The 21,595-nt window shown below is 37.5% G+C and overlaps 1 protein-coding gene across 1 annotated transcript in view; it reads right to left on the minus strand.

Annotated features, from left to right (window-relative positions):
- The window catches only part of LOC137725384 (midasin-like protein), a 34,227-nt gene extending 16,888 nt beyond the window's left edge, over nt 1-17,339 (minus strand). The window contains exons 1-34 of the mRNA XM_068464046.2: nt 16,874-17,339; nt 16,385-16,707; nt 16,137-16,221; nt 15,301-15,578; nt 15,012-15,203; nt 14,632-14,801; nt 13,392-13,501; nt 13,186-13,305; nt 12,027-12,105; nt 11,532-11,651; nt 11,348-11,447; nt 11,174-11,270; nt 10,948-11,082; nt 10,786-10,857; nt 10,530-10,706; nt 10,275-10,400; nt 8,435-10,189; nt 8,213-8,265; nt 7,937-8,126; nt 7,691-7,795; nt 5,972-6,748; nt 5,655-5,811; nt 5,370-5,468; nt 5,158-5,258; nt 4,959-5,048; nt 4,799-4,864; nt 4,484-4,648; nt 4,171-4,378; nt 3,213-4,078; nt 1,528-3,081; nt 1,267-1,441; nt 1,120-1,182; nt 914-1,002; nt 577-822 (exon numbers count right to left, since the gene is read on the minus strand). Coding sequence (XP_068320147.2) covers nt 577-822; nt 914-1,002; nt 1,120-1,182; nt 1,267-1,441; nt 1,528-3,081; nt 3,213-4,078; nt 4,171-4,378; nt 4,484-4,648; nt 4,799-4,864; nt 4,959-5,048; nt 5,158-5,258; nt 5,370-5,468; nt 5,655-5,811; nt 5,972-6,748; nt 7,691-7,795; nt 7,937-8,126; nt 8,213-8,265; nt 8,435-10,189; nt 10,275-10,400; nt 10,530-10,706; nt 10,786-10,857; nt 10,948-11,082; nt 11,174-11,270; nt 11,348-11,447; nt 11,532-11,651; nt 12,027-12,105; nt 13,186-13,305; nt 13,392-13,501; nt 14,632-14,801; nt 15,012-15,203; nt 15,301-15,578; nt 16,137-16,221; nt 16,385-16,707; nt 16,874-16,978 — 9,048 coding nt within the window. The 5' untranslated portion in view covers nt 16,979-17,339. The remainder of the gene's footprint in view (nt 1-576; nt 823-913; nt 1,003-1,119; nt 1,183-1,266; nt 1,442-1,527; nt 3,082-3,212; nt 4,079-4,170; nt 4,379-4,483; nt 4,649-4,798; nt 4,865-4,958; nt 5,049-5,157; nt 5,259-5,369; nt 5,469-5,654; nt 5,812-5,971; nt 6,749-7,690; nt 7,796-7,936; nt 8,127-8,212; nt 8,266-8,434; nt 10,190-10,274; nt 10,401-10,529; nt 10,707-10,785; nt 10,858-10,947; nt 11,083-11,173; nt 11,271-11,347; nt 11,448-11,531; nt 11,652-12,026; nt 12,106-13,185; nt 13,306-13,391; nt 13,502-14,631; nt 14,802-15,011; nt 15,204-15,300; nt 15,579-16,136; nt 16,222-16,384; nt 16,708-16,873) is intronic.
- Nucleotides 17,340-21,595: the final 4,256 nt, after the last annotated feature.

The raw sequence follows: 21,595 nt of genomic DNA on the forward strand, positions 1-21,595 counted from the left end.
AAATCATCGGCCCTTGCTACCTCCTATTCCCTTCCACTTAGATCACCCAAAATTTACAAAACACCTCCATAACACCATGCTCATCTTTTTGCTTCCAAAAAACTTGGGCTCTGTTCAGTTCAAGGAATAGGAAGGGGAAAGGAAAATATATCCTACATTTCTCCACGGGGTTGCAGTTTTCCAATAACTATGTTTAGTAAAGTAAGGAAAGTAACTATGGAGTACAGCATCCAAATTGGAATTTTGATTTCTCAAAAAGGATAAGTAGACACAAGAAATGAATATGAATAACTATTATGCACTAATTGCTTACAGAACTTATCCATTCAAGCAGTTACCTAAACAAGTACAACAAGAAAATACCTACTCTAAACCCCTTAGTTTCCAGAGTAAGTATAAAACTTAAATAATATGAGTCTACCGGAAGCAAATAAAGCCGACAGTTAAAAAAAATAAAATAAAATAAAAAAAGCACTGGAGGGACTATGAATTATAAGCAATTCCTTCATGAGCTTAGAATGATGTCGTATATAGTTTGTGGTTATAAATTTCAAAGCACCACTGAGATGATCTTACCAGCTGTTTTTCTTCTCTATTGACCAGAATGATAGATGATAGATCCTGGAGTAGTTTCATATCCAGGGCAAAGCTTTTACTATCAGTCAGAGGATATGTGTCCTGCCAACAGCCATGCCCAAATGTCTGACCTAATGCCTCGTCACCAAAAGAACAACAAACAGATGCAGTCACTTCGGACAAAACTTTTTTTGACCTTGAAGCCTCCTTCAATTTGACTCTTTCCTTTAACATTTGCAAAAGACTCTGCCGGAAAAAAAAAGTACAGATATGTATTTCATTAACATGTGATAGGAATACTCAAAATGGTGATTGTGGAAACAGGAAGGTCTCCCACCTGATAAATTCCATCCAGCCGTTGAACAACTTGGTCCTCATCCTCATAAGAATCAGATTTACCCGTGATACATGATGACATGGAAATACCTATATAAGTTAATAATATCATAAAACTTGTAATGACGGGGCCACAAATCAATTTGGATGAGCACAATCAAAGAAGTATGTTAAAATAAAAAATAAAATAAAAAAATAAAAACCAACCTTCCAACACAAGGGAGCGGAGATCAGAACTTGAGGATGCAACCCCAATCACAGGATCATTCGCTGTAACAGCAACCAAACATAGACAGCATTATATAAGCTCAAAAGTCAATGTAACCAAAGAAATAGAGAAAGCTAATGTCCTACCATGGACAAATAATCTTGCTCGTGTTGGCCAAACCGACTCACAAAGTTCCAAAATCTGAAGCTGCTTTTCAAATATTCTAACAGAAGAAGGCAAAATTGGGTGACCGCCATAAACCCACAGCAAGGACTTCTTTGAGTGGAAAAGCAAAGAACTTTCCAGCTTCCCGCTCTCTTTCTATTCCAGACAAAACAAAAACAGAAAAAAATCAAGACAAAAATACATCACAAGAAAGCTAAAGAAGTACATCACTATTAGCCTACCAGCAGATTATACACTGCTTCAGGAAAGAAGTCCTTCAATTTTGCAGCATGCTTCAACACCATTCGCCAAAAGATTAGCAACATATCCGAGTCAGATGACTTCAAACCTTTCCAAAATAATATATGATCCTCAAGAAGGTCAGTGTACAACTGAATGAGTGCATCAAAAGATGGGGACTCAATTAGCATGACAGATGAATCAGCAAACTTAGAAAGGAATTCCCCCTCCAACTTCTGCAAAGATTGTAACACTTCTAAGTAACGACCTTTATTTAGCAGGTGAGCTTTACTATAATCATAGCTTTTCTCAGTATTCCACTGTTGATAAGTGAGCCTCAGTTGCATTACAAAATTCAAAGCATTGTGAAAACACTTTTGATAATTGGACCTGTCATTTGACTCAATTGCATCCACCAACTCAAATGAGAGCAGTGGTATCAGCTGCTTTTCAAATTCTACTTTGTGAATAGACGCAAGGTCATGATATCGAAGGGACATGTATTCCCAAATACGATGCTTCTTACTTTGTATAATAGAATCCACAAAATGCTTGAACTGAGGGAAGCACTGTAATTGAGAACAATATGAGTTAAACCATAGAAGGTACAGCTTGAGATCACCTTCAGTAGCTTGTTCAATGGCCCATTTGGCAGCAAAAAGTAGCTTTTGCTCAACCTTTGCTAAGGCCTTATCAACTTCAGCATTGTCCACAGAGTTTAAGGTCAAAAAGGGGGAAGCCCTGTGAACCACAGTTTCATTTAGCATCCCTGTACCCCTCAAGTAAGTCACTAGTTCCCGAGCAGTTGAATCCTGGTGCATAGAGCACCTACTACTTGCGAGTTGTAATTGGTATGATGCGTACTTGCCCCCCAGGAACTCGAGGTACATGCAGTTAGTCTTCACACGAGCTTCTTTCGTGTTCCATGCAATATCCCTCAGCTTTAATGGCCCTGGCCATCCTCCAGGCAAACACAAAGATGGGTGCATTGACAACTTAGATTCACACAATTCAGTTACCGGTAAATATGTGTATTTGACACGACTAATTGCATTTCTTCCGACAACCTCACCCAGTGTACTGAGATATATATGCTCCCAGCTTGTCTGAAGGCTCCACAAAGGCTGGCTTCCATTCATTAGAAGTTGTTTGAACAACTGAACCCATCGGGAAAGCTCAAGATATGTGATGGAAACACCAGCACGTAATCCTTCTGCTCTAGCATAGATATGTGATTTGGCCATTGAATGCACTAATTTGGCAAAGGGAATGCCAGAAAGAACAAGGAATCTTTTTACATCATTTAGTTCAGTACCCTCACGGTCACGACTGAATCTGCTACTCTCGCCTAGTAGCCAATACGGCTGCATCATAAATATTTCAACTCCTCTGTTCCTCATTGCTCGGGATACTTCACCATAAGTTGGGTTTACAGTCAGGAACATTCGAAAATTAGGATGCGGTTGAATAACAAGTGGTTTTCCATTCACAACCCCACGCTCATTAATTGTAATTGATCCAGACAGCTCAACCAAAGAATTGATCCTATCAAGTACCTAATTTAACAATAAAAAAAAACCATGTCACATGACAAACAAGTATAGGGAGAGTGAACATTACTGGACAGTGACAAATAACATGAATGTTAGAGGGTAAATAACGCATAGGCATGGCAAAGCTTACATACCGTGGGATTACAACAATTTGCATCCTCTAGAACAATCCACTCTCCACGCTCTACAGCCTTTATCAATACTCCCGTAACCCATTCAAACTTTGCCGAAATTGGCCCCTTCTCATAACCCTTTTGCAACTTGATAGTTGTCATCCTAAGTTCATCAAGATCTTTGCTTGCCCCAGTTATAACCAACTTTAGATTGTCAATGACTTCAATTAACAAAGCAAGAGAACTGGAAAATCTCCCTGTATCCTCGAGAAAAGTAGAAGTAAAACTAGAATCCCAATTAACGCTCGACAAGAAAGTAAACCATCTGGGAATAAAACCTTTGCTAAGTGAAACTGCATCCTTTGAGGACTCTAATCGCAAATTGCAACACTCCTTTACGTAGGAGTCAATATGAGCAACAACCAAGCGAAAATTTCGGAAGGCATTATATTGTTCAAAGCATCCAAGTATTTCTGATATATCAGTTCCAGATGAAAGATGTAATTCATTCAGCACATTTCCTGTGAGCTCAGCTAGTAACCTGACCAATGAGGTCTTACCACACGATGCTGAACCAATCAGGATACACATCCATTTATTCTCTACACATTGTGCAGTTGCTTCCAAGCTTTGACGGATTTCAGGCAAAATTTTAAGTGTGCTGCTGGGAAGTTTAGATGACTGAACACAATTCCTTCTTATGGAAGTGTTTCCAACAATTAAGTATCCAGAACTGAGGTGAACTCGTGGGTAAGGATTTATATGTGGCTTCCTCTCAAAAATCTGCTCATACAACTGTAGGACTTTTCTACGGTCTGATTCTGTACGCATCCTTTGAACATAAACAATGTCCAGGAAGCAATACTCCTTGGACATAAAGGGTGCATCTGAATTGAAAACAAAATATTAGAATACAGCACTATCCAAAATACAACTTTGCGAAGAAATAAAAACAAAAAAGATAACAAGCAGTTCAAACCCTGTATGAGTTGACACGATCGAATCACATCTCGTAGATTAAACTCCCAAGGAGAACCATCCAGAGCAAATTTGTGATACACCATGGTTTCTTCGTACATCCGTTTATTAAACACAATCAGTTTTGAAAGCAGAGTTCTGTCAATTGATGGATAAAGGGAACTGCAGATAAACTGATAATCATCCTCAATTAACTCATCCACATACACCTGAAACAATGAAAGACATTTATATCATCACCTATTGCAAGCATACATAATAAAGTGAGGTTCAGACAACTATATACGGAATTCAAATGACAGTCAGACAAATACCTTAGTGAAACGGTTGAGAAAGGACTTTGGAAGGCCTTTTCTGCCTCCACCTTGATGGGAAGGGTTTTGGCAAGCAAATATTCTGAAGGACGAGGGACACTTAAAAGTATAGCCTAACTCTGGAATGAAAACTTCAGCTCGATGATCCAGGATAGCATTTAAACCCTAATAAGGCACATTTCGCCATTAATCATATTACACATACAAAACAATATAAAGGAGTCCTTGAAACGAATATGTTTCCATAGAAAAACGGAATAGAGAAAGAGATACAAATATAATTGCATAGAGAAACAAAAGGGGTCCTCATAATACCTCCAATACAGATTGTGGAGCAAGATTAAGTTCATCAAGCAAAACCCACGAACCTTCTCTCAAAGCCTGCAAGAATTGACACGTAAGACAAGAAAATGAGAGTAAGGTGGATTCATGTCACAGCTACAGATATTAAACTTCAAACACAAGGTGTTTTAACCTGTAATAGGATCCCATCAGACCACGCAAACTTCAATCCTTCATCACTTTCAACCGGTAAGTCTGAGCCCAACAGGTCCGCCATATCAGTCTGCATCAGAACCATAGGAACCATCCCCAGATGCATAGAGACAAAAAACAGTGAGCAAAACATATGTCTATGCTATATAAAAATATGAAAGCTGGAAAATAATACCAACCTGCTCGGACAAATTTATCCTGACAACTTTGTGACCAGAAAACTTGCCCAATGCAACAATCAAACTTGTTTTCCCAACACCTGGACTACCTTCCAATAGAACTGGAGAGCATAAACAAATTAAGATATTTAAACAAGATGTAATATAGGCTATGAAAAGCAAAAAGAAAAAGGGGACACTCGAAAGCAACATTGGTACTTGAAAAGATATACCAGGTTTCGGAAGCTGCATAGCTCGCAGTACCCGCAAGACATTTTTCCTGGTGGTAGGTGCCAACATTTCAAACCCCTCAGTGTCACAACTTTCAGAACCTATAGTACATCATAGGAGGACAGAGTGACTAAAATTGAAGACCAAACATCAAAATGATTCAATCATAATAATTTAAAGTACAGTGCCACAAAACGTGAGAGAAGAAAACAGTTCCTTACAGTGCCTACGGGTAACCTTTTCAAAACAATAAAACACAGTGAGTGCATGTTGCATCGCATAGTTACCTTTCTCTACATAGAAAGGATCCACACCAAAAATGTTGTCACACTGCATGCTACCACTGGATGAATCCTGTTCAATTGTTTCAGGAGCGCCCCAACCATAGTTTTGCATTTTTGAAAGTTTTTTGAAGTCCAATTCACTAAGTTTTTCCTCTGCTACCTACAATGAATGCAAGCATGGAGATATTAAATTGACAATAAAACCACTAGGAGTCATGTTTCACAATGGAAGCCAATTGATGGACAGGCAAAAGAACAAAATTAGAAACTGCAAGCAATCCGAGCAGACAACAATTCAAGTTGAAAGAAACCCAACAAACCTTCAATTCTTCCAAAAGGAACAACCAGCAATGCTCCCTTACATCATTGCTGTTCCCCTTCGAAGTTTCAGTACCTAAACTCAGTCCATCAAGCAAAACAAGGAATGCCCCATGAAGGAATGCATACACATGTCCTAACTTGATTCCAGTCACATTAACAAAATCCACCCAAGATAGTAGATCTCTCACAGTAAGTGTTCTTCCTGACTTTAGATGGTTGAACCACTCCCAGAAGTTCAGCAAAGGATCCAAAATGGATGAGAATTCAGGTGACAACCTCTGAGATGCAATACTTCTAAGCTCACCTCTATCATCTATAGGGGGAACCCATAGCTCTGTGAACCGATTACGAAGAGCAGGAGATAGTTCCTTCTTACCGAAATCACCACCAGGATTCATTGTCGCAAGCAAAAAGAACTTCTCATGAGCAACAATTTTCTCCAGATCAGGACCTCCTTTCTCAGCTAAAGACAGCGTTCTCTCTGTTTCCAAGACACTATTCAACCTCTCAAGTACACTATCATCAGCCAAGGAAATCTCATCCACAAGAAAGAGATCACCACTCCTCATTGCCTGCACAAGGGGCCCATCCAACCATTCAAACATTTTCTGCCACTTTTGGTGCATCTCAGATAGCTTCAATATTATCCTTTCCAAAGTCATCACATCTTCATTGGTGACATCAGGATTCAAAATCGGACCCTTTTTGTAAGCTTTTATCGTCTTGTTCAGATTAGACAATGTTGCAGAGGCTTGACCTATGTCCGAAGAGACAGTCTACAAAGAAGAGAAAAAATCACTATTATAATTTATAATGGACATTAAGCAACCTTACTATTTTTCACTAAAATAAAAAAATGAAAATACTTTTCACTTGACACAAGTCTTGAAGCATTTTCAGCTTCTTATGATTGATCCATCTTTAAAAGGGAAATGCAAGAGAGCATTGTAAACAATCCAATAATCTTAATAATCTATTTTTAAGGTCTTAATTAAAGTGTTCACCCTATGAAAAATCAGTCAATTTAGACAGCAATTAGCCATTGGACTATCATCACAACTATTTGAGTATGTATCAGAAATTATGTGTCCCTCTGTCTGTTTGATCACGGTTAGACAACCAAATTGTTTCTGACTTGGCTGATTTTCTACACGGATGACCTTTACATATAGACCTAATAAAAGAGCTTCAATCGTTTGAAAAGGATCCCTCTTTATCTATTTTGTTTGTACAGGGCTTGCTAGATGATCCAAGTTTGCATTCTAGTTCAATGAACTGAACCATCTAATTTTAAAATCTTCATGCAAAATAATAATAATAAATAAGCAAAAGTCAACATGATTATCAATGGATAAATTGATTTTCAATTCGATTGATCGTTGGCAACATAACTCTCGAAATGAGATCTAAAAAGACGGTTTTAGATCATCTAACAGAAAGTGGATTAGACACCATTAACAATCCCAATTTCTTGAAAGAATGGAAAAAAGGGTGGGTCCGACCTGGAGCTGGTGCTGTATATTTCATTTATAAGACACGTGCGCGCGCGCGCACACACGCACGCACACATCAAATATGTAACACATAGTCGCATACTACCCATGATCTACAGTACATCCCACAAAAATTAGAAAAACTAGTCCCACGCATGCTTCAGGATGGTAATGTGTAACAGATAAGGAATAGGCTTGAAAAGTAAACAAATAAAGGATTCTTACAGAGTCCAGATGGAACCGCTTAAAAACCTGTGTCATCAACAATTCTTCAATTGCTTTTTTAAAATCCGATGTTAATCTCGACCTTTCGCGAATAGGATAAAACCCCTGCAATGCATTCACTAATTATCATTTCGATCTTGAATGAAATAAAAATAAAGTAACATTCCAAAACCTTATATATACAGAGAATCCCCAAGTAGGAGTTAAAAGAAAAATCACAAAATAAAATAAAAATTCACAACTAACCCCGAGAAAGTCAGAGGTTTCAGTGTATTGATGACAGTTCAGAATGTGTAATTTTGAACCCAGAAGAATACTCAGCAATTGACAGACAGTTGTCTTCCCAACCCCCGTTTCACCAACAAGAAGTACAGGTTCTCGCATTTTATAGCAACGCTCCACTAGGAAGTACAATCTTCGCATACTTTTAGTCCAACTAACACCAACAAAATTTATCATCAGTATTCAGAAGCTAATCAAAACCTACTACACCAAACCAAAATTCAAGTCTAAACTACATACTTTTGAAGATTCTTGGGAATTTCAGCACCATCAGGAAAGCTGGGAACATATTCCTATAAAAAGTGGAAAACAAAAATCAGAACATAATCACCATAAAAAAAATTCACCGGACATGCATATTCAAAAGAAATTACAAATACAACCAAAAGGAAACATGTGAGGAACCAAGAAAGCAAACTCTAGAGACCCCCCCCCCCCCCCCAAAAACAGAGAGAGGAGTACCTGAAGATACAAGCTGTCTTCAACAAGTTTAGCACCCATTTCTTTTTCTAGAACTTCTCTAACAACACATTTCTCGCCTTCATCACGAAGCCTCTCTGCCAAAAGATAATAACCATCTCGGGCCAAATCCACCTGATCACGACCACCAAGTTGTGCGAAACGATCAGACCATCGGAACAGATCACGCGGAGTAATGAACCCATGTTTCCCAGCAAAAACTTTACTCGTTTGCCTTTTCTTTTGCAATATCGTCATCACTTTAATCATTTTCTGAGACCTTATTTCAGTAACATCAGGCTGCCGCTTTCGCAAGATTTCAATCAAATCAGTTTCAGGAATTTCATCAACATGTATCTCTACAAAACGATTGCGAAAAGCTCGGGAAAGCATTTTCCGCCCACCATAAAAACCAGGTGGATTTTGAGTCGCAAAAAGCATAAAGTTTTTATGTGCATGAATGGTTTCCTGCAATTCAGGCACGAAAAGCTCTCTATTATCATCCAGTAATCTGTTCAATGCTTCCAGCACATCAGACGGAGCCAAGTTAAGCTCATCCAGAACTATCCAATAACCATTTCGTACAGCTTTCACAAGTACACCTTCATGGAACACAAGCTTCCCAGTAGCATCTGTTATGTAGGAACCGAGATATTCCTGCAAATCTGTATGTTCATGATTATTGATTCGTACAAATTCATGACCTGTTATTGCAGCAAGATGCTGAACAAGGCTAGTTTTGCCACTAGATGTAGGTCCCTGCAATAAAACAGGGTATTTCTTTATCCAAATAGCACGAGCCAAATTCCTGAGACGCTCCTCAACACTTTTAGTTTCGGTATACTTCTTAGAGTTGTCAGACCTCCCTTCAATAGTTGAGTTACTCAGGTACTTAATATAAGGTACTTCATCTGGAATTTTTCCATCTAACAAAGAACTCAAGATCTCATTTTTCATAACCAAAGAACTGCTGCTATCCAACAAAGTGAGAAAACACATACAGAACCCATCATACATTGCCTTTTCAAATCCAAATTCTCTTTCTGCCCTTGTCGTATATTCTAGAGCACGGTAGAGAGACCTTAAGCTATATTGCGGTTTTTGATTAGCTCCGTCCTGCAGCTTTTCTTCAGCTAGTTTCCTGGATTTTTTATAGAAAGACACAATATTCTTTACTTTGGAATCTTTGCCACCCAAATATTGGTGAACAAATAGAATTAGATCCTCGTCATCCAGTACATCATCAACAAAATACTCAGTAAATCTGCTTCTCAAAGAGAAGGGCAAATCTCGTTTGCCAGCATCAGTTGCAGGATTCATACAAGCAAATAATCTGAAGTTGGGATGTCGTTTTATGTAGTGAATATCCCCTCTTTCTGCTAAACAAAGTGATCCATGCTCTCCTTCCAGCACGCTGATAACCCTCTGCAAGGTCTCTGGAGGAGCTAAATTCACCTCATCAAGCAAAATCCACTCACCTTTTTCCAGTGCAGTTATAAAAGCTCCTTCCACAAATGAAAATATCATTCCATGTGCACTTGCATTCTCTACTTTCAGTGAAAATTTTTCCCAGGCTTTAATTCGATCCTCAACTAGAGCTTTCTTGCGCTTTTTTCCAGACTGTCCAACTGACACAGATCTAGCTGCTTCGACTTTCTGGAAAAATCTTTTAGCGCCGAGCCCAAAACCTTTCACTAACCTTTCCCAATTCTCCTTCTTAAGAGCATTATCTAGCTCCCAAAAAAATTTGAAATTAACCTGCATATAAGAAAATAACGGTACAGGTTACTACACCAAGTTACATATCCACAATCAACAAAAGAAGTTTTGAGACAAATACTACCTGCAAATCAAACGATTCAGAGAATAGATCATGAAACTCTTTATACAGGGGATTGTATATAAATTTCATGTCCATAGGCTTGTATCCCCCTAGTAAGTCAGCAACATCACTCTGCTGACTTAAGTTCTGGAACAAAACAGAAAGTCAAAGTAGATCAACCTCTGATAGAGACACCCATAATGTAGTTAGCAACCGGAGGATAAGTCAGAAAGCAATAAAAGAGTCAGATGGAGAAAGCCTTGGAAGCAATATTACCAAAACTGTTAGCTTCTGACCAAGCCTCATAGCCAGATCCTGTACCAGTGTCGTCTTTCCTGTCCCAGTTTCACCAACCAAGAGAACAGGCTCATTCCAATTTACAGATCCAGCAATTCTTTCAAGCGAGTGAACGGAACTACGAATCTCAACAAAAGGTTTCTTCTTACCACGCGACTGCAAAAGAAACAAGAATATCACCAAATCTGTATTGAAGCTATCTTAAATATAGACAGTGTTATAAGCTCTGACTAACAGTTGTTTGAGTCTTTTCTATTGCTCGAGGTAGGGAAACTCGACCAACTCTTAAATCCAACGGATTTGAATCCTGCAGTAGAACTCTGATTATGAGAAACTTACAGTTCCACTTAATCACACACAAAGTACATTGCAATCTCAATTCTGAAATCAACTAGACCTGGACTTCCGGCTTATTAGAAGGGTATAAGGTGTCTGGAATGGTTGATTCCCACAACCACAACCTGGAGATCTCTTGCATCAAAGCTAAGCGATTCTTCGTAGAGGTTGAGAAGGCCGCAAATATGTCAACCGCCTAAATCATGATACAATGTTCCAAAACCTTAATACAGAAAGCTAGCCATGAAATAAAACAAAAGACGAAAAGGAAGTTCATCGATTAAGACCTCCTGATAGATACAAGAACGGTTCTTATAAGATAAATTATCTCCCTGAAATATAAAGTTGAGGCCTGCTATTCGTTTGCACCATTTGAGGAGATCCCTACCATTAAATCAAACAAGAAAAATGTAAAAACCCCGAACAAACCAATATGAAAACCAGTAACCAACTTTACTTACCTTAATGAGAATCTACTTTGGTAATAAACAGAAGCGGAACTTCCAGATTGAAATCCACCACTTTGTTGTAATGTGGCAGTGTTAATCCTTTCAAATGTTTCTGGAACAGTCACCAGCCAAAAGTATGTAAGAACTAAGGATCAACCAATATGAACTAATTTTAAGAAACGGAGTCAGGACACACCTGTGAGTTTCGCAGCAAGAGGCTCTAAACTTGGATGCCATTCTTTCACTATGCTTTGCAACTCCTCGCTAGTTGAGGGTTGAACCTTCACTTTGAAAAAAAGGGAAAGTGAATTCCTACCTGCCACAAAAAGTTCATTAATCATGTGGCCTGGCATTTATATACGACGAGAGAATTGTTCTAATTTACAGATGAACCTTCAACACTATGCCATCTAGAATTACAATGGTTGACAGCATACAACAACTTGTTTAAATCAATTCAATACCATTTTTCAATGCTCCTACAAGGATTGAATTGAAGACTTTTAGTTCCACTAATCTCTCCCACACCAGGACTCTATTTCAAAAGAAATTAACCAATGGAAATTGACCAATCAAACTTTTATGAAATACTGACATATTGTATATTGAAACCAATGACATTAAATAGTGTTATGTAAATTAAGCCTAAGGACAAAAAAGAAACCGGGAGTGGCTCTATGGGGTCACAAACCTCCCGAAATGCACGAAGCATCAAGATTAAGAGTTGAAATAGTGGAAAAAATCCGAAAACTTCCTGCCACCGTGATCTCCTGCAATAATCACAAATGTTTCAACCACTAGTAAAATGCAAGTACACAAAAAAAAAAATCTAGAAAGCCCTTTTGTAGCCCAAGAAAGGAAAATAATAAATTAAAACAAAACAGGAAGGGCATACCAGATACAGTGTACATGGAAATCAATAATCGGGGGCAGATCATAGTTGACAAAAAATAGTTTCTCAAGATTCAATCCCACATATATATGTGTGTGTGTGTGTGTGTGTGTGTGTATGTATGCATGCATATATTCTTATGGTGACTAACCTTTCAATTACAAAAAGATAGGAAAATTCAATCCCACATATATATATAGGGAATTGTTATTAGCACTCCAAAAATCTCATTTGGCACTCCAAACTTTATATAATTAGAAAGAAAAATACACTTGTGAGGAGTGTAGAATGAGAATTTTAGAGTACTAATAACAGTTCCCTATATATATATATTCTTACGGTGGCAAGAACCTTTCAATTACAAAGAGATAGGAACTTTTTTTTAAGATACGAATAGATTGGAAAAGATAGGAACTTGAAATGCTAAAGGTTTTCTGCAAACAAGATTCAACCTCAGAAGTGCAGAGGGACGGACATATATCAATTTAAGATACCTTATGGTAACTACCAAAACCTCTAGAGAGCAGAAGGGGAGGTAACAAGCAGAAAAGATTAAAAATATCCCAAAGACACTAATGAACTGTCTCAATATCTGCTAGAATGTGCCGTACGAGAACTCCTGGCCAGTTTTAGAAAGGATAAAGACAAGAAGTAGTGCCATAAGCGCTTTAGAAAACTTCAACAGTACTTGTAGGCTTTAAAAGCAAATTTTACTGCTTCCTGAAGAAGCATCTCTTCGAAGTGGGTTTTTGAAGAACTTGAAGCTTTAATACAAATTTCAATGTGTTCAATTTAAGCTCTCACATAAAAATCCAGTAACCTAAAGACTTGAATTCACATTCTTTAGGCTTGTTATAGTTGGTGGATTTCTTATCCACGCTTCGTACTTATTTTTGAAGTTAATAAAAGTTTGTTTCTTATCACAAGAAAAAATCAACATACTCCTAACCCTTCTTACCTGTCCGTTCCCAGTTGCAAACAGGTTTGCACCTTCCAGTAAAGGTAATATAACGGAACGCACATCAGATGGTGCTTTGTCTATATCCTCGAAGACAACCCAATAACCTTTAGAAACAGCCTGCAAAAATGAGAAATTGATTTGAGCAACTGAGGTTAAACAACACCTATACAAGTACACTTGCATATGATTGAAGGATTTCAAACCTGAGTAAGTGACCCTGGCTGCCATCTAAATTCACCAGGTTTTTCCGTACAGACGTAACTTCCAATTAATGTTCGACCGTCAATTTGATCATCCATGTGAATTGATAGAACTGGGAAACAACCAGATAAGATACGAGTCATGCGAAAAAATTAAGAAAAAAAAACAACAATGGAACATCCCTGAAACAAGGAAAACTATTCAGAAAGTAAAGGATATATAATTGCAAAAATATAGATAATTCGCAAAACTAATTGCTAAAATCTTACTGGACAAGGGAGGTCAAAGAAACTAGAACATGAGGGTAGGGTTCAAAGAGAGTAGAATGCGTTTAGAAATGGGGAATATAGGAACCTTAATGGGAAAATCTATGGAAGTAGTAGAAGTTATGGTGAAGACCTACAAATACTCCGGTTAGAAGATGAGACTATAGATGAAGGCTCAAGGCAAAAGGGATAGAGGAAGACTTTGAAAGAGACGATAAGAAAAGATATGGAGTACTTGGAGCTAATGGAAGAATTGGCGTAAAACCGAGCACAGTGGCTTTCTAGGATCCATACAGCTGACCCCACTTAGTGGGATAAGGCTTGGTTGTTTGTTTTTGTGGCTAAACTAATTGCTAAACCATGTTCAGATACCCAAGAACTCATATGGACTACATAAGAATTTCTCTAAAACAGAAGACCAGTTTTCCCATAATGTTCAACTACCCAAGGACCAGTTTTCCCATAATGTTCAACTATATGATATTCAACTACCCAAGGATTTTTCATAGGGCAATAATTATGTAAGAGGCTGATGAGACTTCTTAAGAAACCATGGCATATAATATGAATCTTTTCTTCAAAAAAGAAACCATGGCATAGATGACCTTTAAAAGTGTTACACATGTAATGCAACACAGCATGGACTTTTTCATTACAATTAATATACATTAAGAGGGGGAGGGTTTGAACCCAAGACGAAGTGGGTTGAAGAGGAATACCCTAACCTCTAGGGAATCCACCACTTGCAATACAGCAGGCACATTAGGTATGGATAGTCACAGTATGAAATCTTGTGTAAGAACTGATTTTTTTAATTCAATATTAACTTAAATATGCTTCAAATGCAGGTATTAGATAACACAGGTTTCATCCTAAATCCCACCCTAAATTTTCAATGGAAACAATTTGTTGCAGGTATATATCACCACAAATTAAATAACCGATTTTCAACTAGAGTGGACAGAACAATATATACCTTGATTGCCACTATCCTGGGACAACTTGCTGATGAGAGCAGATTTCCCACTGCCAGTGGGACCATACAGAAGAACGGGCAACCTTTGCTTCACAGCTAACAGCACCATCTCAACAGTTCTCTTCATTGCTGATGTCACAACAAATGGATCGCCAGTTGATCTCTCATCCCTAAATATACCAACAAAGTTAATTGGCAATGTGAGAAAATAAAAGAACAGTTGCAAATGCAAATAGGTAGAATAAGAATATAAGAGAAAAGAGATACACAGTTTTTCTGATGAGGAGAGTGTGAGCGAAGGACAATAGTTTGTGAATTTGCATTATGATAACACAACATGTTACAATCAAAAGGAAAAGATAATACTCTAAGAAGCACACCTTTGGCGCTTTGCTTGTGGGTCAATCACATGACATTGAGATGAAGTAGCAGACCCAGAATTAAGGCCAAAAGACTGCAGACTGCTTTTGTGACAGCAAATACTGCTTCCATCCACAGATTCATTTGGTTTGGATGATTCAACATACCAGCCAGCACTTTCTAATGATACATCCTGACAGAATTCCTCCCATCTGAAATAATAATATCAAGATAAACATTGCACCAACAATGAGTCATTAAATTTGTTATTTAAGAAATAACTCTCTGGAAGAAGTGAATAAGACCAACCGCAAGAAACATGAAAACGCGTCCTCATCTGTAATACCCAAGTTCTCCGTTGCTTTACAACTTAACTTAAGAATGAGGGAAATTATTTGTAGCCCACACCATCTTATGTCTTTGATAACCTTCACAACTTCTGAAGTACTATCTTGCAGGTCAAGTTTTGCACACTGCTCCACAAGGTCCAGGAAACAGGACCATTTCTGAAGTTTAGAGAAAAAGTCATACTTCACTATGAGGAGGCGGTAGGACACCCCTACGGCTAGCAATACCCTAGTTCCATCCTACAAAAGAAAAAGTATGACATTAAAGCCAAATATCAAAAAGGGGCAGCTCAACAAATGTGGAACGCTCAGCTCATGAATGCAGGGGGTTGCAAGATCAAAGTCTATTTTGTTTCCGCATAATTGATAGCACCACCACTTCACTTACAAGAAGTTCAAGAATAGAACCCTCTCATGAAACAAAATTTCAGATCTCTACATAATATCAGTTACAGCTAAGAAATCTCCAATTGCGTATCCTTGAAAAGTGTGGAAAGTGTGTTAAAGTGTAATTTTGAACAATTTGTTCACCACATTCTATCAAGTTTATATTTCACCTGCTAACATTGTTTGGTGCTTTGTTTATCACCAATGAGAAAATGTTCAGTTATTTTATGCTTCATATAAGCCTAAAGAAATTCCAAACAGGGGCCGAACCATGGGTATTGTGGAATCAAGAACCATTAAAGGTCAGACAACAAAATTGGCCAAGGGGAGGGGGAAAGAGAGTAAGATAGAGAGTAAGGGGGAGAGAGAGCATTCCATTTCACACAAATTATTCATACAAAGCTTACTAACCTCAACACGGAGATCAGAAACTTTTGGTCCCAGCAGAACACGTTGAAATGGTGGTGGAGAAAATTGAAAATAACCTACTATACACCTGCAAGTGAAGAAAAGAAAGATCGATATGGTACAAGTAACTGTTTCCAACCATTAAAAGGTGGGTGAATGTCATGAACAAGTACATAATACGAACATATAAGAATCCATTAAAGACATATGCATACATGTATCACATATATAAACATGAGAAGTGAACGTACTCCCACAAGAAAGGATCCAATTCAAGGGATCGACAGAAGGCTAGACAAGCAAGCTCATGGAGATCTAGACCCCTCCCAGCTCCATTGTAGAACTCAATAACATTATCAACCTCTTTTAAACTAGTAGCTCTGCAAAATTTTGAAACCGATCCCCCATCAAAATTTGACCTCAAATTCGGCACAAGCCGAAACAAATCGACAGCTTTGCCCACGATCTTCTGAGCTATTGGACGGAAACATCCAATCAAAGGAATCGTATATTTTGGATGTAAGAACACCCCAACTAGCGCTTTGACCACTTCATCTTCAGTCACACCATCTCCCTGCGCAAACCCAAACGCCGAAAAACAGAGTAAATTTTACCAGCAATATTATTAGTTCAAATCATTCATCCTTCTAGTACTTCTGTAACACCTAACCACGAATTTGTCTTTCTTTTAATTGATCAGCAACCTATAAAGCTTGACAAATGACAGCAAATTTACGTACCTTTTTGGACAGAAAATCAAAGTTTGGAGAAGATTGGAGCTCCGGGCACCGAGCAAGAAACCTCCCCAGTGCTGATCCCAAGCTGAAACTACCATCAATGGCCATTTGAAAGCTCAAGTATTAAGAGTATTAAACTATACTAACAATATATATATTTAGGTTTGAAAAATATGTACTTTAAGTAATTTCAGAAACGAAAAACCACAATACAAACGCCGACTCAAGGAACCAAATTTTATATATAATATCGTTCAGAAACGAACTGCGAAAAACTTTTCAAAACAGCGAAGAATTAAAGGTTTTTAAGGCCGGTTTTTGTTTTCATAAGAATTGGATTTGAAGAAAGAGATTCTCGAGGTTTTGAAAACGCAAAACTCAAAACCAATTTCACAGGAAACGGATAAATTAGGGTTTTCCCAAAAGCTAGGGTTTATCAGCCTCGGAGGTTTTAGAACTAGGTTTGCAGGGGTTTAGGGTTCAAGGCGAAAATGCCTTTAAATACAAATTTAAATTTGTAAAGGACCAAAGGGGCGCAGCGGTGCCGTCCAGCCATTCGATTTTGGTTCAACTTTTTATTTTTTCCCTCAAGATTTTAAATTTATTTCCACTTTAGCCCTCCAACTTTTCTTTCGCCCTAAAAGTATCTTTTTTTAGTTGTAAATAAAAAGTTGTAAGTTTGAATTTCATAAATGAAAATTTTGATACTAATTTTTTCTTTTATTTTTTAGTGCAAATATCATTGTATAAAAAAAACACAACTAAGCTTTTTGAAAGTGTGTTTAATGAGACAAAAAATGACTTTAGAGTGCGTTTGTTGCACCAGACTATCTCGGACTGGACTAGCTGCAAGGATTAAACTGGACTGGTTTAGACTAGACTAAATTGGACTAACTTAGTGAAACGTTTGGTGTAGTGTCGGACTAAGAAGTAGGATAATGAAAACAATAGTGTCATCAGTTTGATGTTTACTCAAACTAGGATTACATTATTGTTTTATTTTAATTGCTTTTTTATTAAAGATATTATTAAAATTAATAATATTGCATGAGAGTGGGACTCAATAAAAATACAAAAACCAAATTTTCTTGCCAACGAAAGAAACATACATGATTCAAGAGTAGTATTATTCCAAACATGAATATAACAAAGTGTTCTCCCAACAATCGACAGGGTTCAAAACGATGTTCTTAATTATTCACCTTTGGTTTAAAGTTAGTAGATTAGAACCGAATCCACCCCACACATCATTAACTTGAAAGAAATGGTTCTTTGACAAGTTATCATTTTGTTTACATGCTTCCACACATACTCCGCAACCGAAAAATACATTGAACCAACTCAAAGGCATGCCTGGAATCTAGACACATAGTTTTCATTTGAAACGACGTTTGAAACTTGAAGTACATTTAAATGACAATATATAACATATCAAGTCTATGATTAAAAGTGAGTGATAACTCATATAAACCTCCACGGCATGAGGATTACCACCACCACAGGTAAGGTAACTTAAGCAATTCAGTGTACTTGGAACAAAGCACAATTATCACCACAAGCACCATATACAGCTTTGCTATTCATTCTTCTGCAACACTAGCAGCACTTAGGTCCACACTGAGGTCAAAAACCTGCTTAAACATTCCAGGAAATTTGGTTAAACCTTATATGAAAGACATGGTTCTATGAAACAATAAACAAGAAACAAACGCAAGTTAGTTAATCAAGGAAATGTCCATCGACTTCAAGGATGACATGAAATCGAAAACAACATAACCAAACTAATTGGGCAATGCATAAAATTGTATTTCTTACCTTCCCTGTTATTAAGGTGTACATGTTGAGTACATCCAAGACAATGCACTCAAAGTGTGTGGAGGAATCATAACTCTGTTAAACATAAGAAGCCTTTTTGTCAAGTGTGCATAAATCATATTGAAGAGTGCCCAGTACAGGTCAAGGCTTGAATAAGACTCACGGTTGATATAAAGCAATTGTCCAAATTGGGTTCATTAACAGGCTCATATATGTCATAAGTCTTAAAAAATATCTCGTCAATAGGCCCTAAAAGGTCAATCCCTGGTTTTAGCTCAATCTCGGGATGATCAGTCTCTGCGTCTGTTGATACAAATGCAATAAAGTTTCCCCTTGGAGCAACATTGTGAGAGTAGGAGCAACATAAAAGATACTTGTTCAGTCAATAAAGCACCAAAGAATTGGCCACTAGTAATAAGAAAATACAACAAAAAATAAACAGGGATAACTCGGGATGAATAAATATCCACAAACAAGCTATTGGTTCAAAGTATACACGAGTTCCCCAGAGGCCTACTCAGTAGTTTGGAGTCGAAATGATAGTAGGATAATACTAATATGCATCAAGCAAGTGTTACCATGAAACCCTTCCAACAGTTATAGAATAATATAACTGACTATACCCTCCACCCGATATAACATTGCAACTGCATATCCAATTACATAACAGAAATTTAAAAATTGTGGTTTAGAAATTGTATGCATGTAAACTATACCATTCCTTTCTTCCTATTAAAGAAAACCCATTTCCTCGCCATAAAACAACCTAGTCATGGGATTGTTTTTTCTAAAGCAATAATTACAAAGGACCTTCTCAAACATGCACACGGCATTCATTGCAAAATAAATATTGATCCCAACAAAAGATAAGAGAACTCACATATCTGATCTGCGACCCAACTACTTCTGTGGCAGGATAACCTGCATTGAGTGAGATTCATTGGTGTTAAGAATTGGGCAATAGCTCTTGCAACCTTACCAACCTTCCTAACCTGTCAAAATGCAATAAATTTTCAGTAAGTGTTGGGGAATAAGCATTTTTCTTCACCCTTCAAGCAAGATACAGAAGAACAGAGAAGATATTGTGTCCCTTGCAGACCTATAAATAAAAACAACCGTATGCATACTTGTAGGGCATAAGATGAAATCTCTAGTTGTCACTCTTGTTAAGTCCATTCCCTCATGTGTTTTAGGATTAGTTTCACTATAATCTTGAACATATAGGATGAACTTGCGTGCATGGCGCTTTTCAAACAAACCCATGAGTGGAGATTTAAGGGCCTCCATGTCAGTTGCTTGAACCTTGTGAACCTGTTGCAATAATTGAGATCCCACCCGTAAGGTTTAAGATGAAATTTATACAGGACAGTGTGTGAGTGTCTTTGTGAGTGTAGTTACTAAATGTAACTCAACTCATTTCTCAAACCCAATACCAAAATCTAAATACTCTAGTCCAACCTGATACCAAAATCTGTTGAAACTAGACCTAAATTACAAATTTAACTTTGCATCCACCCTTACAACAACAATTTTGTGATGATTATCATCATTTTGGGATTGAAAATAGCATAAAATGTGAAAACCCCAAATTCTAATCTCAATTTGACCCTAGAAATCAAAACCCTAATTTGTTCAAGTGCAGAGGTCTATTATTGAAAATTTATCAAACAAAACACCTAAATCAAATAAAGCCCAGTAATATCACGATCTGCAAAACAAATCGAAGAAATAATGTCGGATTTGAAGTTTACCAGACAAGAGGAGCAGATGAGGGCGAGCAGGATGCAGCTGAGGGTGAGCAAGACACAGAGATGAGGATGAGGAGGATGACGATGAGGGAGCTGAGCAAGGAAGGAGCAGGGCGAGGATCGAATTGCAGGAGAAGGGAGATGACGGGATTAGAGGGCGGCTTAGCAGTCCTCTCCGAATCAGGGGGTCTCGCTAAGACCTGTTAGCGAGGGACTCAGTCGAGGCGAGTCCTTGCTAATCCCACTAAACTTAGTCCAGTGAGAGCTAGTGATGCCAAACAAACACACCCTTAATGGATAAAATGCCTTCACACTTTCTTTTGATTTGCCCGATAAACTTTCAATTTAGTTCTTACCCCTAAAGTTTTAAAACGTACCAATTTCAACCATGAGTTAGTTTTCCATTTTACATAAGTTCTCTCAACTTGATTATGTGGAAAGTAACCACCAATTTGACAGAATAGGGCAAATCGTAAGAAGATACGTAAGGCATTACTAAAAAAGTTTCCATGTTTTAATTGGTACTTTAATTTACTGAACTAGACAAATTAATTTTTATCTTAAGAAAATAAATGTTAACCAGTTTGACCAAATAATACTATTTAAATACTTATTAAGAAATGTTAACCAGTTTGACCAAATAATACTATTTAAATACTTATTAAGTGTGTCTTTGTCGCACAATACACAGTCGTTTTGGTGCACATTGGTTTGCAAAACATAAATCAGCCAAAAACTCTAAGCCTTGTTTGAAAGTGCTTTAAAAATAACGGAAACCACTTTTAGTGAAAATGTTTTGGAACCAATTCTTAATAAAAATGCAAGTGCATTCTAGAAAAAACACTTGAAGTGCTTCCTAGAAGAAACACATAACAGGTGTTTCCTAAAAGAAGCACAAAATTGATGCTTCTTCCAATAAGCACTTTGGGGGCGTTTGTTGCACCGGACTGTCTCGGATTGGACTAGTTGCAGGGACTAAGCTGAACTAGCTTAGACTAGACTAAGCTGGACTAGCTTAGTGAAGCGTTTGGTGCAATGTCAGGACTAAGGAACATACTAATAATAAATTCCAATATTATATATTATTTAATTCATATTTATTAATATTTTACATTATTTAATAAATATTTAGTAATATTTTATTATTACTTTTGTCTATTTT

The sequence above is a fragment of the Pyrus communis genome, chromosome 5, assembly GCF_041283825.1.
Source record: "Pyrus communis isolate YQ-2024b chromosome 5, ASM4128382v1, whole genome shotgun sequence".
NCBI classification, from domain to species: domain Eukaryota; kingdom Viridiplantae; phylum Streptophyta; class Magnoliopsida; order Rosales; family Rosaceae; genus Pyrus; species Pyrus communis.